This window comes from Somniosus microcephalus, chromosome 5 (genome assembly GCF_052327205.1).
Source record: "Somniosus microcephalus isolate GS21.2 chromosome 5, FLI_Smic_1.0, whole genome shotgun sequence".
In the NCBI taxonomy this organism is placed as follows: domain Eukaryota; kingdom Metazoa; phylum Chordata; class Chondrichthyes; order Squaliformes; family Somniosidae; genus Somniosus; species Somniosus microcephalus.
In genome coordinates, this window is record NC_140991.1 from 66,946,818 (window position 1) to 66,966,354 (window position 19,537).

The 19,537-nt window shown below is 44.7% G+C and overlaps 1 protein-coding gene across 4 annotated transcripts in view; it reads right to left on the bottom strand.

Annotated features, from left to right (window-relative positions):
- myo3a (myosin IIIA) overlaps positions 1-19,537 on the bottom strand; it is a 722,675-nt gene that overhangs the window by 366,888 nt on the left and 336,250 nt on the right. For all 4 annotated transcript variants that reach the window (XM_085987739.1, XM_085987740.1, XM_085987738.1 and 1 more), the window contains 2 exons: positions 13,593-13,658; positions 3,759-3,914 (listed from right to left, as the gene is read on the bottom strand). In XM_085987739.1, coding sequence (XP_085843865.1) covers positions 3,759-3,914; positions 13,593-13,658 — 222 coding nt within the window. The remainder of the gene's footprint in view (positions 1-3,758; positions 3,915-13,592; positions 13,659-19,537) is intronic.

Genomic DNA, 19,537 nt, shown 5'->3' on the forward strand with positions numbered 1-19,537 from the left:
CATCCTTCATGTATGACTTTGCTCAGCAGTGTGAGTTGTGCATCTTTCTCTGTTCCTGCTCAGATCTCCTTCAGTTTTGAGTCACTCACAGGTAAGCTGTTGTACACCATGTGCACCTGCACATCCATGCCTTCACTGAGGCTGCTGTCCTGGTAGCTAAGAGACTTTCTGGAGAGCGTGTCTGCGACAGGAATGTCTTTGCCTGGACGGTGAATGATTGTGAAGTAGTACTTCTGTAGCTGAAGGATCATTCTCTGTAGCCTTGGTGGGGCTGCGACTAGTGGTTTCCTCATGATTGACTCGAGGGGCTTGTGGTCGGATTCCACAATGACTTGTCGGCCATAGATGTACTGGTGGAAATGCTTACATCCAAACAGGATTGCATATAGCTCTTTCTCAATTTGAGCATAGTTGATTTCACTGTCTGTGAGAGATCTGGAAGCGTAGCCAATGGGCTTTCCTTCTTGCAGTAATACTGCACCTAGTCCATACTTTGACGCGTCCACTTGTAGTCTGAGCTCTTTGTTGGGGTCGAAGTAGGCAAGAACTGGTCCTGGTTCTCTGGTGATTAGGTCTTTCATTTTCTGAAATGCTGTGTCATGTTGTTTGTCCCCACAGGAACTCATTGGATTGTTTGAGCAACTGACGCATGGGTGCGTTGATTTCGGAGAGGCTCGGGGCAAACTTGGTTAAGTAGTTAACCATGCCTAGTACTGTCTCTAGCTCTGCGCGGTTCTTCGGCGGCTCCATCTTTTTGATGGCGGAGATTTTCTCTGGATCCGGCTTAATGCCATCAGTTGAGAGGCGATGCCCGAAATAACTGATCTCGGTGGATCCGATTATGCTTTTCTCGGGTTGAGCCGGATACCTTTCTCCTGTGATCTTTGTAGCATCGCACGGAGGTTCCTGTCATGTTCCTCTCTATTCCTGCCATAGATGAGGATGTCGTCTACGGTTGCGACTACTCCGTCAAGGCCTTCATAGGTTTCGTCGATCTTCCGCTGGAATTCATCCTGAGCTGAGATAAGACCAAATGGTAAACGCAGAAATCGGTAGTGTCCAAATGGTGTGTTAAACATTGTTAGCTTAGATGACTCTTCCGTGAGCTTGATAGTCCAGTATCCTGATCGTGCGTCCATTACACTGAAGTAACGTGCTCCCACTAGCTTGGGTGTGATGTCATCTAGCGTTGGTAGAGGGTAGTGAGGGCGTTTGATAGCCTTGTTCAAATCTCTGGGGTCGAGACAGATTCTGAGCTTGCCTGTACATGGTTTCTCAACCACTACTAACGCGTTGACCCACTCTGTCGGTTCTGTTTCCCGGACGATGATTCCTGTATTCTCCATGCTCTGCAGCTCCTCCTTCAGGCGACTACATAGAGCAAGGGGTATCCTTCTTGGTAGACAAACCACAGGGGTTGCTGCTGGGTCAAGGTGAATAGTGCATTCACCTGGGAATAGTCCGATTCCTTTGAAAACGTCAGCAAACTCCTCCATGACTGTCTGCTTCTCAATTGGTGCTGTCAATGATAGCACTAGCTTGACAAGGTCCATGTCTAAACATGCCTTTAGACCTAGCACTGGAGGTGCTCAAGTGTCAATAATGTAAAAGTCCAACATCATGTCGCTTTCTTTGTACTTGCATTTCATCACGCATGTGCCTTTTACAATGAGCTGCTCACCCCCATAGCCGGTCAGTCTGCGTGAGGTGGGCTGTAGCTCACACTCATCCTTCAAGCTGTGATACTCACTCAGAGGAATTACATTAACCTGAGCTCCAGTGTCTAGTTTAAACTTAAGCTCTTTGCCCTGTTTTCCTATCTCAATATCGGCATAAGCTTGCTCAGTCTCTGAAATCAGTTTTCTCTGTGACACAGAATCAATAAACAGTTCCTCTGCATTTGGCTCTCTATCTGGCATTTGGCTGTCACTCACTGTGTGTACTATTTTTCCGAAAACAGTCCTGCAAACTTTAGCAAAGTGGTTCCGTTTACCACATTTAGTACATTGCCTTCCTTTTCTCCATGCCAGTTGTTTCCACAATATCCACAGTTTTTGAAGTGTTTTATTTCTGTGTCGCCCATTTTTAGAACTCTCGCTGTTCTTTCTGTTCTGAAACACGCTGTCTGGGCAGTGTTCCTTGGTGTGTATCTATTAACTGCGTGCACTGTCTGTTCACTCGAGCTGCTCGTGGCGCCGGTTATGGTTTTCAACTGTGCTTGGGCTATCTCGTGCGATCTAGCCTTGTCCATAGCTTTGTCCAGCGTTAGCCCGGACCCAACATTCAAAAGTTTTTCTCTCACTTTAGCTGAATGTATTCCAAACACGATGCGGTCTCTGACCATCTCATCTTTTTCTGCATATTCGCAGTCTTTTACCAGCAGTTTTAGCTCAGTCACGAACTGTGCAAACGACTCACCAGCTCCTTGTACTTTCTCCTGAAACTTGTACCTAGCGAATATCGTATTTGTCTTGAGCATCACATATGATTCAAAACGGTCAAAATAACTTTTCAGTACCTTTGCTTCATCTGCGGTGAGAGTCCATGTGTTGAAAATGTCTCTCCCTTTTTCTCTGATCCACAGGAGTAGATAGCTGCATCTTTCTTCCTCCCCTTTGCACCATTCTCTATGTAAGTTCAAAGATTCCCAATTAATTTGAGGTAAGGGAGCTCCAACGATGTCCATTTCAAATCCCTGTTCTGACACCATGTCTTGTTTTGCACACTTTGTACAAAACTAGTAAGTTGCAGGACAACGGAGTATTTCAGTTTAAACTCTTTTAATGAAGCATCAGGTCTGTAAGCTTTCTCAATCATCCATCCGTGTGGACAAGATGGAGTCAGGACCCTGGGTCCTCCAAAACAATAGCAGTCCTTACAGATGCCTGCAGGCCAATGACAACTCAGCATGTGATCACATGTGAATATAATAGGTATTCCTTACAGATGCCTGCGGACCAATGACAATTCAACATGCAAATGTTACAGATCCCACCAGTGGAAGTGGGTACACCTCAAGTTACTCAGTGTATCAAGTCCCGAATTAACTAGAGCAGCGGGAACTCCCAGCATAGGGAATCCCCACTCTTGGTTCCCCCTCCCCCCACACACACACATTTGCCTTCTATAGGGAAAACTGTGGTTCAGTCTCTTACAAGGCTTGTGGAAAATTGCTGGAATTGGTGGAGCCCCGGTACAATTGAGTCTCCGCCATTTGATGAGGGATTCTGCCAGTGCCCAGCTGGAGTTACAACAGGTGCCCACCTGCACCCCATTGATTTTCAGGCTCCTTGTCTGGCTTTCTGCTGGAATTCGGAGATTGACCTCACAAATCCTGTCTCAGTCAAATCTGAAGATTAGTCACTCTCCTCAGTTACAAGATCATTTTCTCTTTCTTCAGAAACAATCATCTCATCAGCCTTCAACTGTATTGCAAACAAATGGCATCCTCCAAGGAATAAATGCTGAATTAAACTGAAACTGGCAAAACCATTTCTCTTTCAGCCTGTAAACCCATTAAGTACCTTATGTTATAAATCTCATCATCATAAAGAAACTACTCATGAAATAATGCTGGACGGCCAGCTGGTGGCGCCGTCCAAGGAGTATAAATACTCGGGCGTGGGCCCAGCTTGCCCAGGGGCATTTTGTAAGACAGGAACTAGTGAAGGACAACTAGACCGCCATGTTCTGAAACAAGTTGATTAAAGCCTTGCTTTATACTCAAACCAAGTGCGTAGTGAGTTTTATTACATCACCTTGTCTTTTCAATGGCACCCATTTGCTGGTGAAGGTCTACGAGCTCCATTAATTGTTTCTGCAGGGCTTTCTCTTTCCCTTGAATCTGCCTGATGAAGGAGTGCTCCAGGAGTTCAGAGACAGTTGGGCGATGCTCAAAGTCTTTAATGAGGCATCTGTATTAACAAAGACAGCAAGGTTAGAGTAAAAAAAATTCCCCATAGCCAACTTAACATCAGAACTTCCAGTGTGAAGCTTTGTATTCTGGGAGTGCATATCTGAAAGTCGGACACGCGCACTCGCCCCTGCCCCGGATTGTCCATCCATTCATTTTAGTTCTGGTGGAGTGAAAATCATGACAGGTGCCCACTTGAAATCCTGACCGGTGCTCCCAATGGGCACAGCTCTGCACTATCTCTCATACCTAGATGTGCTAAAACTGTTCATTGATACCATCACTTATAAGTAACAGTCTGTTAAACAGTTTTTAGCACATAGGGTCACGTACAGTCTGGGACCAGTATTCTGAAGGTGAACTGACAGCCATTTATAACTAGCGCACCCTCACACAGACATGCACCTCCTTTCATTTAAACCATCAACGGGTATAAGTGCCTCCACTCACTAACGTTCATCTATTATGTACTCACCTACTTCTTTCAGTAAAATTAGCTAATGGGAAAAAAATACATCCCTGAATCCCGGTGCATCTCAACGCATCAGAGTGCGTTGTTTTATTGCAATATAATTATCATGTTTTCAATTGAAAATATCGGCAACAACATTGGTAATGCAAAATCTGCTGAAGAGCCGACTAGCTGTGTTTGTGGTGAAAGGAGAGATGATCAGATGGTCAGATGATGGCAGGTGGATTTGAAATTGAGAAAAGATAAATCTGGTCTTCTTGGGAGATGGAGTGGTAGAATTCCCATGGGGGCTCCTCCACTCTCCAGTCATAACTTTGGTGGAAATCCTGGGGAACTGGCGCCAAAGGCCATTCATACCTTTTCTCTGGGGTTACAACAGGAAATCGGGAGAACCCACATGGAAGCTCCTGATGACGATGTTTGCCTATTCCTAAATTGTCTCATGTGTCTATCTAAGCGACAAAATAAATTGTTAAAAATCGATATTTCAATATCAAGTGTAGGGCAGTGTCCTAGGCCCAACCACCTTCAGCTGCTTCATCAATGACCTTCCCTCCAACATAAGGTCACAAATGGGGATGTTCACTGATGACTGCGCAGTGTTCAGCGTCATTCACAACTCTTCAGATAATGAAGCAGTCCATGCCCGCATGCAACAAGCCCTGGACGACTTGGGCTGATAAGTGGCAGGTAACATTCGTGCCACAGAAGTGCCAGGCAATGATTATCTTCAACAAGCGAGAGTCCAACCACCTCCCCTTGACATTCAATGGCATTACCATCGCCTAATCCCCCACCTTAACATCCTGGGGGTCACCATTGACCAGAAACTTAACTGGACCAGCCACATAAATACTGTGGCAACAAGAGCAGGTCAGAGACTAGGTATTCTGCAGCGAGTGTCTCACCTTCTGACTCCCCAAAGCCTTTCCACCATCTACAAGGCACAAGTAAGGATTGTGATGGAATACTCTCCACTTGCCTGGATGAGCGCAGCTGCAACAACACTCAGGAAGTTCGACACCATCCAGGACAAAGCAGCCCATTTGATTGGCACCCCATCCACCACCTTAAACATTCACGCCCTCCACCACCGGCGTACCGTGGTTACAGTGTGTACCATTTACAAGATGCACTGCAGCAACTCACCAAGGCTTCATCAGCAGCATCTCCCAAACCCGCGACCTCTTCCACCTAGAAGGACAAGGGCAGCAGGTGCATGGGAACACCACCACCTCCAAGTTCCCCTCCAAGTCACACACCATCCTGAGTTAGAAGTATATCGCCGATCCTTCATTGTCGCTGGGTCAAAATCCTGGAACTCCCTACCTAACAGCACTGTGGAAGTACCTTCACCACACTGACTGCAGCGGTTCAAGAAGGCGGCTCACCACCATCTTCTCAAGGGCAACTAGGGATTTGCAATAAATGCTGGCCTTGCCAGCGATGCCCAGATCCCATAAGTGAATTAAAAAAAAGTTAATGTTCCTATGGTAACAGCTTGTCCCTTTCTAAGTTATTGGCAACACTGTGCGTAAATCTGGTGGTATCGGATGGGCCGCCTGTTCTTCTTCCATTGAAGTCTATGGAAAGAGAAATCCGACAGGGTGTATAACAGGCGGCTAATCCAATATCGCCAGTTTTACACCCCTCCCCCACCCCCGGCTAAGTTGAAAGTTCCGTCCAGTGTGTTTATTCCCTCCCACCCTCTTGAAATAGTTTGTGTGACTCCTATGTGTGCCCTTCCCTCTCCCTTCCAATCCTCTCTGCTTTTCTTTCCTTCCTGAAAGTGCCGCCACTGCAAGCGAATCGTTCCCTGTGTCCTGGCCACCTTCTCGTCTTTCACCAAGAGCCCATTCTTCACATCTGAGTCTAGGCGGCAGGTGCCGATAGGCTACTCGACCATTTGGACGTCACTGTCGCGGAGTCACTGGATAAGGGCAGGTGTCTGATGTTGACTGTTTCTATTCCCTTCCTAGCTTAGGCAGGCTGAGCCTAATTGTGAGGCCCCTATTGCTCCCCTGAATAAAATTAGCCAGCTCAGAATAGACGGAGATCAAATTTGGAACTTTCCCTGTCTGCATGGCTCAGTTCCACTTTAAGAGATAAACACATCAAATGAGCCCCAATTATTCACAATTAACAGGACAAAACATAACATACAGAAACAAAACTGGTTAGCAATTCTAATTTGGAGTAGGTTAGAACTGTTCAGTCTTTAGAGGTTTATTCTGTTGACCCCCAGTACTGACTGTAATGAAATTTCAGCCTGGACCTGGGAACCAAATTGTTATTATTGGAGGTTTGTTACAACTGGGTTTGTAATGAAAGCGCCACTGAGTATTGTTATATAAACTTGCAGATTTACTGTGGTGCAGATTTAATGTGCTAGCAATCTGAGTGAACTCTAGACGCGAGGAGCTAGTTGTTGATCGAAGGCATGCTGCTCGCTTGAATTTCCCATACTGTCAGATGACACATTGCATTAAAATTGTGCAAGGGTCAGTCCACAAAACACTGCAAGAAATTTACTCGGAGAAGTATTTGACAACCTCAACATTGTCACAAGCAAGTTGAACAGAATCACAACGGTACAGTCTTGAAGAATATCACCCGAGCTGAGATTCACCTCCAAAAGCACTTGTAATATCCTATTAAATTTATAACAAATATTTAAATATATCATAATGAATTGCTGAATTAATGTAACCCTTCCCCAGCCCATTCTAATCAGGCAGGTTTTCTTACAAAGGAACAATTTCCGTTATTGTTGTATTTGAAAATTTTCTTTGTTAATTATTTATTTATTGAATTGCATCCATTTTATTCATAAAATCCCAGATATAAAATCAATACAGCAACAATGCGGACAGCAATACAGCTTAGTCCAGTCTCACGTGGTGTCGTTCAAAGTCGAATCTAGGTTTGTGTTGGTTGAGCTTTGTGATTTCTTTTGCTTTATTTTATTTCAGGATAAAATAACTAGCTGCAAAAAGGTTAGTTTTGATTGGATAATGAAATTGCTGTAGGTGTAAAGCTAGACACAGGCAGCCATTGTGTGGCCAGGAGCAGCCACTTCTGGAGTTATGACTCTCGGCTGCTTCCTGCCTTTTGGCAAAATGGTTGCCGCGCTCCTCATTGGGCAGTGCATTTGTGCCTATCTGTGTAGTGATGGTGTTAGCAATGTAAATCTGTACGTAACGGGTTACACTAAAGTTCTGTGTTCATGTAATGCACGTGCAGTGACTGAATCTCACTGGGGAAATGGGCACTAGAGGTCATGCAGCTTCTCTGATGTTGGGGTTGGTTTCAGTGTTCCCCTGTCACCTGATTTAATGGAAGAGGATGAGCAGGAGAGGTCAGATGGCACTAGAGGCATAGCGCCCGCACCCACCAACATGTCACCCACCATATCTACAGAGCCCGGCACTGCTGCCTGCCAGTGACTAAGGAGCTTTGCCACCTGCTTCAAAGAGACTTGCAGGAAATTTCAATCATAGGGACAGCCTTGTTAGCAGCTGAAAAAGTACTAACTCAATTTTGTCTCCGGCTCCTTTCAGTTTAGTGCAAGGCCATCTACAGTACCAGCCAATTTGCAGATGTATCAGATAAGTGACTGATGCTTTATTCAGCTGGGCTAACACCTACATCTCCTTTCCCACTCAGCAACCACAGCGACAGGACAGTGCTGCCCAATTTCGCTGCACAACTGGATGTCCAGAAGTAAAAGTTATCATACAATGGAACCACAAATCCTTGACCGCACTGCCAGCACTGGGGAAAGGCTGAGCATAGGAGGTCTAATGGAGAGATGATTTTTGCCGGGACCCAGAAATTCCAGGTCTCTGCTCAATATTGCCGTGGGCTGCCATTTCTCAGTGAGGTCTGGGAAGATGGAATGTCTTTCCACCCCAAATATGATGCTTTATATTGGAGCAGGCAGGGCTGAAGAGAGTGATTTCCCACACCAGTCATTTCCTTGACCCTGATCTCGCTACCACCCAGCAACCTGGACTCAAGGATGAATTTGAGGTACCGATCTTCCAAGGGGGGAAGTGGGGCCACCAGGTTTTCCAGAGCAGAGTCTAAAATTCAAGGATGTAACTGGATGAATCAGTGTTCCTATCAGAGTGCTTATCAGCCTTGCTGTCAGCACCTCTAGGAGATGCGTTTCCCAATTGTCCTCCTCTGACAGGTGCTCAAGACGTGCCCTTAATGGCTTGGACATTAAAGGGATGCTTCATGGTGCTGGTGTGGGATGGTGTCAACCTGGCGCATCATGTGACAGCCAGGGTTTACAGCATCAAGTGAAGAAAGTCTAGTCATGGTGATGCCATTGCTGGCCTCCCGGCCAGCAATTCTGTCAGGGGCTGATGCCCTGTGTCCAGTGCAGCATCAGGTGATGGTGGCGAAGGTTGGTGATGAGGTTGGTAATGTTGGTGTTGGGAATGATTCTGGAAGGATTCGGAGGACCAAGGTCTGATTGTTTCATTGGCTCCGATGTTGCTGCAATAGATGGCAGCTGCAGGTGAGATGACAGAAGTGACCTGTCACTGGTGAGAGAGGTTCTCCCAATGAGGCGGCACTGGACATACAGTTGGATTTAAAATCTTGTAAGCTAAAGAAATCTGTATATGCATTACATAGAAACATAGAAACATAGAAGATAGGAGCAGGAGTAGGCCATTTGGCCCCTCGAGCCTGCTCCGCCATTCAATGAGATCATGGCTGATCATCCAAATTCAGTACCCTGTCGCTGCTTTCTCCCCATATCCCTTGATCCCTTTAGCCTTAAGAAATATATCCAACTCCTTCTTGAATATATTTAATGAATTGGCCTCTACTGCCTTCTGTGGTAGAGAATTCCACAGGTTCACCACTCTCTGGGTGAAGAAATTCCTCCTCATCTCTGTCCTAAATGGCTTACCCCTTATCCTTAGACAGTGACCCCTGGTTCTGGACTCCCCGACCATCGGGAACATCCTTCCTGCATCTAGTCTGTCCAGTCCTGTCAGAATTTTATAAGTTTCAGTGAGATCCCCTCTCATTCTTCTAAACTCCAGCGGGTATAAGCCCAATCGACCCAATCTCTCCTCATACGTCATTCTTGCCATCCCAGGTATCAGCCTGGTGAATCTTCGCTGCACTCCCTCCATGGAAAGAACATCCTTCCTCAGATAAGGCGACCAAAACTGCACACAATACTCAAGATGTGGTCTCACCAAGGCCCCATACAACTGCAGCAAGACATCCTTGTTCCTGTACTCAAACCCTCTCGCTACGAAGGCCAACATACCATTTTCCTTCTTAACCGCCTGCTGCACCTGCATGCTTACCTTCAGTGACTGGTGCACAAGGACACCCAGGTCTCGTTGCACTTCCCCTTCTCCCAATCTATTGCCATTCAGATAATAATCTGCCTTCCTGTTTTTGACACCAAAGTGGATAACCTCGCATTTATCCACGTTATATTGCATCTGCCATGCTTCCGCCCAATCACCCAACCTGTCCAAATCATACTGGAGTTTCTCGGCATCCTCCTCACAGCACACACGTCCACCCAGCTTTGTGTCATCTTTGTGTCGTCTGCAAACTTGGAGATATTACATCTAGTTCCCTCGTCTAGATCATTAATATATATTGTGAATAGCTGGGGTCCAAGGACCGATCCCTGCGGTACCCCACTAGTCGCTGCCTGCCACTCGGAAAAAGACCCGTTTATTCCAACTCTTTGCTTTCTGTCTGGTAACCAGTTCTCTATCCAAATCAATACCTTGCCCCCAATCCCATGTGCCTTAACTTTACACACTAATCCCTTATGCGGGACCTTATCGAAAGCCTTTTGAAAGTCCAAATATACCACATCCACTGGTTCTCCCTTATCTATTTTACCAGTTACATCCTCAAAAAATTCCAGTAGATTAATTAAAATTGCAATAACCAACATTTTCTTTGCTCTGAAACTCACCATCTGCAACATGGCATCCTTGACACCACTTCTGCAGCTGTCATCTTTTCACAAACATCACACCAGACTCACAACACGCCACACTTACCTGGCGTGTTGTCTGGATGTTGTAAAACCCAACCCAGAAGCTGGAAAATCAAAAAATACGTTGAAAACTGCTCACAAGTACCTGTTAATAGGCAGTTAATTGCCTTTAATCTGTTTCCTGCCGCTAGGTGTTGGGTCCATTCGCAAATCGGGGACCTGACACTTGGGAAGGTTGTGTGGCGGCGGGATGATGGCGGGTGCGAAACACGCTGTCAATCAAAACGACTTTAACCTCTGACCCGCCTCCAAACCCGCCCTCTGAGCGCCGGCAAAATCGCGGCCTAAGTGTTAGCTGTGGGTTAATGGGTAGCACTATCAGAAGGGCATGGGTTCAAATCCCACTCCAGAAACTTGAGCGTATCTAAAAAGAGAACTGTTTATCACAATTTATATCAACGATTTAGATTTTGGAATCAAAAACATAATTTCTAAATTTGCGGATGACACCAAATTGGCGGGGAATAGTTAATACTGAGGCGGACTGCAATAAATTACGAGAAGACATTAAACTTGCAGAATGGGCATATAATTGGCAAATAAGTTTCAACACAGATAAATGTGAGGTATTACATTTTGGTAAGAAAAATAAGGAGGTCACATATTACATGGAAAATAAGAATTGAAATGGGGTAGAAGAGCAAAGGGATCTCAGAGTACAAATACACAAATCACTAAAAGTAGCGATGCAGGTTAATAAGCCCATTAAAAAAAGCAAAACAAGCACTAGGGTTTATTTCTAAAGGGATGGAATTGAAAAGTAGGGAAGTTATGCTAAACTTGTATCGAACCTTGGTTGGACCACACTTGGAGTGCTGTGTACAATTCTGGTCGCCATATGATAAAAAGGATATAGAGGCACTGGAGAGGGTGCAAAAAAGATTTACAAGGATGATACCAGAAATGCGAGGATACACCTCTCCGGAAAGGATGAACAGGCTTGCAAAGAGAAGGCTGAGGGCTGAACAGTAGAGGTCTTTAAAATTATGAAAGGTTTTGATAGACTGGGCAACCTGGAAGTGCCTTAACAGACTCAGGACCGGTGTAGGTTGCTCAAAGGTGTCACTAAGCAAATGGGGATATTCAACTAGCCCGACAACTTGTGAATGTGGAACTGAGGCACAGACTATGCAACATCTCCTGCAATGCCCATCGTTAGAGGAGCCCTGCACTGTTGCAGGTCTTGCCGAATTCAACAACAAGGCGCAAAAATGTGTCCAGTTCTGGCTGGGCTATGTATAGACTGTCCGTGGACACGATAAGAAGAAGACCAAGAAATCCAATAGGGAATTCAGAAGAAACTTCTTTCCCCAGAGAGTGGTGAGAATGTGGAGCTCGCTACCACAGGAAGTGTTGAAGCAAATAGTATAGATGCATTTAAGGGGAGGCTAGATAAGCATATGAGGGAGAAGGGAATAGAGGGTTATGCTGATAGATTTAGATGAGGAAAGACGGGAGGAGGCTCGTGTGGAGCATAAACGCCAGCATGGACTGGTGGGGCCGAATGGCCTGTTTCTGTGCAGTACATCCTATGTAATCCTATGTAAAACTAAAAGTAGTGATGCAGGTTAATAAGCCCATAAAAAAAAGCAAACCAAGCATGAAACTTTATTTCTAGAGGGATAGAATTGAAAAGTAGAGAAGCTATGTTAAACTTGTATCGAACCTTGGTTAGACCACACTTAGAGCACTGCGTACAATTCTGATCGCCATATTATAAAAAGGATATAGAGGCACTGGAGAGGGTGCAAAAAAGATTTACAAGGATAGTACCAGAAATGCGAGGGTATATGTATCAGGAAAGGATGAACAGGCTGGGTCTCTTTTCTCATGGGAAAGAGAAGGCTGAGGGGTGACCTAATAGAGGTCTTTAACATTCTGAAAGGTTCTGATGGGGTGGACACAGAGAGAGTGTTTCCATTCGTGGGGAGGAGAAAAACTAGAGGCCATCAATATAAGCTAATCACTAAGAAATCAAATAGGGAATTCAGAAGAAACTTCTTTATCCAGAGGGTGGTGAGAATGTGGAACTCACTGCTGCAGGGAGTGGCTGAGGTGAATAGTATAGATGCATTTAAGGGGAGGCTAGATAAGCAAGAGGGAGAAGGGAATCGAGGATTATGCTGATAGAGTTAGTTGAGGAAGATGGGAGGAGGCTCGAGTGGAGCATAAATGGTAACATGGACTGGTTGGCTGAATGGCCTGTTTGTGTGCTGTATATTCTATGTAATTAATGGAATGAAAATCATGAGGGCAGTATTCCTGAAATCACAATATGCAAGCTCAATGTTTGAAGATCTGTGATAGGAATGTGAAAGATGAAAATTCACCCTCTAATTTCACCCTTTGCAATGTAAGAACAAAAATGCATAATTTTATATTTAAATAAAGCTAGAATATAGCACTTGGACTGATAGAGCTTGGAGCAGTCACGTCTCTTATTATTACCTGTTTGTGTCAGTGCAGTTAAACTGTACAGAGATCATCTGTAATTATGTCTTACTCATCATAAGAATCGTCAGTCATTGGTCGCTTACTGCAGACATTATGCTCTGATATGGAGCTGATGGAACTGTGGAGTGCTTGGTGAGAGAATGTTGTACAAATATAGATTAATGATACTCAGAAGTGTGTACCATTACTGCCTTCAAACACATTACTGTGTTACCTTTTTAACATATACAATCATTTAAAAAAAAACTAAGTTCGAAGCAGAGATAGCAGACTGATGCCAGGCTCGCACAATTATGTGACACAGTTCAATCTGAAGTGATATTGCACCATTAAATACTGCTGTGATATTGAGATAAATTTTTCTGCATATTCCAGTGAACGAGTATATCCTGTACATAGGCACAGCATGTCAAGGAGTGCAGCTGATGCCATAAACCATGAGGATAGAAGCCTGAACCTCAGTGCTCAGTACTCGTATATAAATCTGTATAAAACAGACTTGTTAAGGCTGCAGAAGTAGTGAATGTGATTCCTGAGGTAGCATGGCCTAAAAGAAGACTGAAATGAGGGTATTACACCCTCTCACGTTACAGTTTGTTCATGTTGTACAGTGTCTTGTATGGATTGTAACAGCACCTTTCTGATAGTGCCACCCTTTACATCTATCAGAACTGCGTAGAGCTAACAATGATAGCACTCACATGGCAATAAAATCATTAAACGTTTCTGTCCACAGCTCCGGCTGATGCAGTTTTGGAGGTGGATTTCTGAGAAAAGAAGCATAAAGAAATCTTACAGCTTTGAAAGTAACAAAATCCAGAAAAATGCAATTGTAAAGAATGTGTCTGGAAGGAGCATTGCAAAGTAATCGACGGCACAGCTTGAAGGACTTAGTCGTTAGTGCAATTATACCTCACTTTCTGTCTTATTCTATATGCCACCCACACAGAGATATAAGTCTAGGGATACACAGTCACTGAGAGCCAAATATAGTTTTGCGTCTCCACCATTGCTCATGCACGTCTTTAGAATGTAGCTACAGTTGATGGTCTATTAATCTCCAATCAAATATATCTGCAGGTTAAGTGGTTTTCTGAAAGCACAAATAAATGATGTGTTCTTACCATAGAATTGCTTCATTTTAAGTAGCTCTGATGTAATTTTAACTATACAAAGACATTTGACATTGCAACATTAACTGTTCTATTTAGCAGGGTATTAAGATATTGAGTAATGGTAGTAATCTTCGATGATTTACAGCTACTGCTAGAGATACTTAAAATGGTCCTTTTACTTTAGTCTTTTGTATTTAATATTGAACTGTGAAAAATGGGTTCAGTGCTGCCTACAGACTTCTATAGTTGAGTTTAACTGCAGCCTGAGCCAAGCCTATACTGTAATTTAACATAACCTTATAGAGGCACTGATGTTATGAAAAAGAGTTTGTCAAATACTTCATTTCTTTGGGGAGGAAGAAGACAGAAAACCTTATATCATTTTTAGTCATGGTGACATCATGTACATGTGTCATGACGATGAGTTGATATGATTTCCATCATGTGTTTGGAAACAAGACAACCCTTGTAAACCCTGAGTATATTAAAGTCAAAAAGTACAAGATTCCCACTGATTTGGGGTTAAAAGAAATGTTCTCCTGTTGACTATAAAAATATAGAGTAACAGATACTGCGCCTAAGAAATCAAGGAATTCCAAGGATATCAAACTGTGAGTATGAAGCTCAACCATTTTATGAATATTGGCTGAACACATAATTGTGTAAAATCCTTGAGGTACACTTCCGAGGATTTTTATTCCAGATAATTCTTGTTGCATGCATGTTAGTAATTTTATGGGGTCGGTATTGAAGGGGAAACTGAGCGAGAAGTTGAAGGGATAGAAACTGACTGGAAAGGGCAGGGGCTATCAACAGGCTCCTTGGTTTGGTTGTCACTGTGCTATGATCACAAGATCACAATATAATTATGGAGGAGGGAGGCCATTCAGCCTATTTTGTTCCTCCACCCAGAAGGACCCTAAAGCTCTCGCGTTATGGTTATTAAATGATTCCAGGGTTTTCAGCTCCACTGTCCTATCAGAAGCTCACTGCTTATTCCTATTGTGAAGAAGAATTTCCTGCTATCAGTCCTACATTTTCATTTGACTGCTTTAAACCTCTGTCCTATTCTCACTATTTAATTTAATTTTCCAGATTTACATTTTCTGTATTATTTACTGTCTTATATCATTTCATTTGATTGGCTCTCAGATGCCGCCTTTCAAGGCTGAAAAGCCCAAATTTTTGCAGTCTTTCCTCGTAACTCAGACCTTTAAGCCTGCAGAGCTTGAATGTCTCCCTTGTTTCTCAGCAACCAGAACTGGATGAAGTATTTAGGTGCAGTTTGACTATAGGAACAGAGGAACACAGGAACAGGAGTAGGCCATTCCGTCCCTTGAGCCTGTTCTGCCAATCAATTAGATCATGGCTGATCTGTATCTAACTCCATCCACCTGCCTTGGTTCCGTAACCCTTAATACCCTTACCCAATAAAAATCTATCAATCTCAGTTTTGAAATTTTCAATTGACCTAGCCTCAGTAGCTTTTTGGGGGAGAGAGCTTCAGATTTCTACTAGCCTTTGTGTGAGGAAGTGCTTTCTGACATCACCACTGAACGGCCTAGCTCTAAACTCCAGAGTACTGTATAGTTCAATTATGATTTCCTTTGATTTTTATTCTACAGTTTTGGCCACGTAGTTCAACGTCCAATTGGCTTTGCTGATTGGTGCTCTGTTTTGATTGGGTCTGTTGAGCATGGAGTCTACTAAAGACTCCTAGGTCTTTGATGTCATAATTGAAGATCACATGTCTCACCCTCCATTAAACAGTTTTACTTCCTACTAATCCACTGCAGATTCCCTTCACGATCAACTGTTTAACAAACCATTTTTCATTTTTTTCATATGAAGCAGCAACAAAACTCACATCACAACTCTGTACTTGGATGTAACATTATATGAAAATAATTAATCAATCTTTGCCTCTTTTCCTTCTCAAAATGAGTTAAGCCGTGCATTGTTTCAGAAAAACAGCACCCCTTACATTTCTGAAATCATACAGTGATAATGTCACGTATTTAATTCTTCAGTGTTCTTGTAAATAAAAAGTATTTGCAACAGCAGTAGTAAAGATATTGTAAAAAGAATTAATGGGTGGGAGCAATTACACTGTAAAATTCATTGAGATTCTGATGTTATCATAAACTACGAAAGCAAAGCTTGAGTCATTGACTGTCCTCTGAATCCGAAAATATGTGTTTGTAAGGTGATTAGTGTAATGTATGTACCTTTAAGGGGGAGAACTACTTTTTACAGCTCATGTATACTGTAGTACCGGCAGTGACCACACCTGTATATAACGTTGAGTAGTAATCTGTACAGTTCAGTTGCAGTCTGAGCCACGTTGAGTAAACACCGTTTGTACCGTTCTCCGCAGTCTGTGTCTGATTATACACGGACATAACAGTGGCGACAAGGCAGATTCGAACCTATCTGCAACTCTGCATCACCTCCCAGGGATTCGCTCCTGGAGAACAGTGGAAGAAGGTCGAGTCCAGAAGCACGGGCGTCGACCACAGGCAACCGCCCAGTCATCCAGCGGAGATTTGAGCATCGCAGGGGAGGCTGTCGAGAGCCAGGCTTGGCTTTCCAGTCACGGTGGTCCAGCGAAACGGGCTGGCAACAGGTACTGCGCAGAGCCTTCCCGGACAGCGGCGGGCTAGAGCCCGACCGAGCGGCACAGAAAAAGGCCGAGCAGCATCGATGGGGGAGAGAGAGAGGGCAGAGCGCACAGGGCGCAGCCGGTGTTCAGGACCGAGCGGTGTCAACGGGGCAGAGAGACGAGAGAGAGCAGAGCGCAGCCGGTGTTCAAGGGCCGAGCAGCGTCAACGGGGGAGAGAGGCGCGCAGGAAAACGCGAGGCGCTGCCATTGCCACGAGGACCGCAGAGAGCGGCGTTGGCAGCAGCGCAGGAGCAGCGCGCGAAACCCACAAGGCGGCGCCATTTGCCACGAGGACCGCTGAGAGCGGCATTGGCAGCAGCGCGGGAGACACCATTTAAGCCGCAGCGGGGAAGAAAGGAAAGCGCGGGAGACGCCATTTTAAGCCAGTTTAACCACACCCAAAAATGCCAAAGAGTGGCAGTATCACAGCGTTCGACAATGAAGTCGAAGATTGGACGACATATGTCGAACGCATAGAAGTATACTGCAAGGTGAATGAAGTGCCAGATGACAAGAAAGCACTGGTATTGTTGAATTCAATGGGTGCAAAAACGTATGGCTTACTATGAAACCTAGTAACCCCAGAGAAGCCAGTAGAAAAGGATTTTGAAAACATAGTGTCAATCCTACAGGACCACTTAAACCCCACACCGCTGCTGATAGCAGAAAGATTTAAGTTTCACAAAAGGAACCAGCATAAAGATGAAAGTAATGCTGAGTATTTAACGGAACTGCGCAAGCTATCGAAACACTGCCAGTTTGGAACGGGACTAGCAGATACTTTAAGGGACAAGTTTGTGTGTGGGCTTCAAAGTGAAGGAACCCAGAAACGGCTTTTATCTGAAAAGGACCTTACGCTGGAAAAGGCTTTCAGCATTGCGGTATCATATGAAGCAGTAGCACGGGGTGCTGCAGAGATACAACAGAGACCACAAGAACATGGCACAAACGAAATATCATATGGAACAGAGAAGTGCTATCGCTGTGGCAGAACAACACACGACCAGAATGATTGCTGGTTCAAAGACAAAGTGTGCAGACAGTGTGGAAAAGTAGGACACATAGCACGAGTCTGCAGGTCAGGAAAGAAAACCAGCAATAAGAAACCGACCAAAGGAAAGTACAAGAAGGTACATAAGATAACGGAGAATAGTTCAGATGAACAAAAGAGTGATAACGACTCCGAAAGCAGGGAACTGAGTTGTCTGAAACTACATAATGTGATCACAACAGAGGATCACCGAACCATTTGGGTCACTCTCAAGATAGCAGGAGTCCAGGTAAAGATGGAATTGGACACAGGATCAGCCCTAACAGTCATAAACCGACGGGACTACGAGCGGCTATTCTCACACATACCCTTGTGAGACAGAAAAATTATTTTGAAGACGTACACGGGGCAAAAAGTCTACCCCAAAGGAAAAATAAGGGTGACCGTTATATATAATGGTAAGGAAACACCAAAACTAGACCTGTATGTATTGCAAGATGGAGGACCACCATTACTGGGACGTGAATGGATCCGGAAAATACAACTGGATTGGCATTCCATACAGGCACTGACTGTGGCTGACAAAAAGGATGACGACGTCACACCTGGGCGACTGTCAAAGATCCTAACTGACGTGAAAGAAGTGTTCCAGCAAGGACTCGGAACACTAAAAGGCATGACAGCGACGATTAAAATTGAAGAAAACTCAAGCCCAACATTTTTTAAGGCCAGACCGGTACCTTATGCGATCCGCCCAGCCGTCGAAGCAGAGCTGGAGAGTCTGGAACGTTCAGGTGTACTGTCCAAGGTAGACTGGAACGAGTGGGCTACACCCATCGTCCCTGTGATGAAAAAGTCGTTGAGCAGCACGCCTGGGGAACCAAGGAAGGTTCGCATCTGTGGGGACTTTAAGGTAACAGTGAACCCGGTCCTTCATACCGTACAATATCCACTTCCGCGGATTGAAGATATTTTCACCTCGCTATCTGGAGGGAAACGCTTCACTAAGATTGATCTGGCCCAGGCGTATCTGCAAATGGAGGTAGAAGAAGCATCAAAAAAATACCTCACAATCAACACCCATAAAGGTCTCTACCAATACAACCGGCTGGTATTCGGGGTAGCATCAGCTCCGGCTATTTGGCAGAGGGCAATGGAACAAGTCCTGCAAGGGATCCCAGGGACCCAGTGTTATTTGGACGACATCCTGGTCACGGGCGAAAATGACAGTGATCACCTTGCCAACCTGGAGCAGGTGCTCACTAGATTGCAGGAATATGGGCTCTGAGCTAACCGCCCCAAATGCGAGTTTTTTAGAAAACAGATCTTGTATTGTGGCCACGTTATCGATAAAGAGGGGTTACATAAGTCCCCAGAGAAGATTGAGGCTGTAGTCAAGGCTCCAGCACCGGAAAATGTGTCACAACTGCAAACTGGGGTGCCATGGAAGTGGAGTGATGAATGTAGACGAGCTTTCCAGAAGAGCAAAACACTAATCACATCGAAAGAGGTATTGGCCCATTACAACCCAGCATTACCAATTCGGTTGGCATGTGATGCGTCACCCTATGGCATTGGAGCGGTGCTGTCGCACAAATTCTCAGATGGTTCAGAGAGGCCAATAGTCTTTGCGTCGCGATCACTAACCTCAGCCGAGCGTAACTACGCCCAGATTGACAGGGAGGCCCTCAGCCTAGTGTGGGGAGTGAAAAAGTTCAATCACTATCTGCACGGGCAGAAATTCACCTTGCTGTCTGATCACCAGCCTCTTGCCTCCATTTTTAATCGAAAGAAAGGCGTTCCGGTGATGACTGCGCAACGACTACAAAGATGGTCACTTTTTCTAGGGGCGCACCACTATGAGATTGAATATAAGGG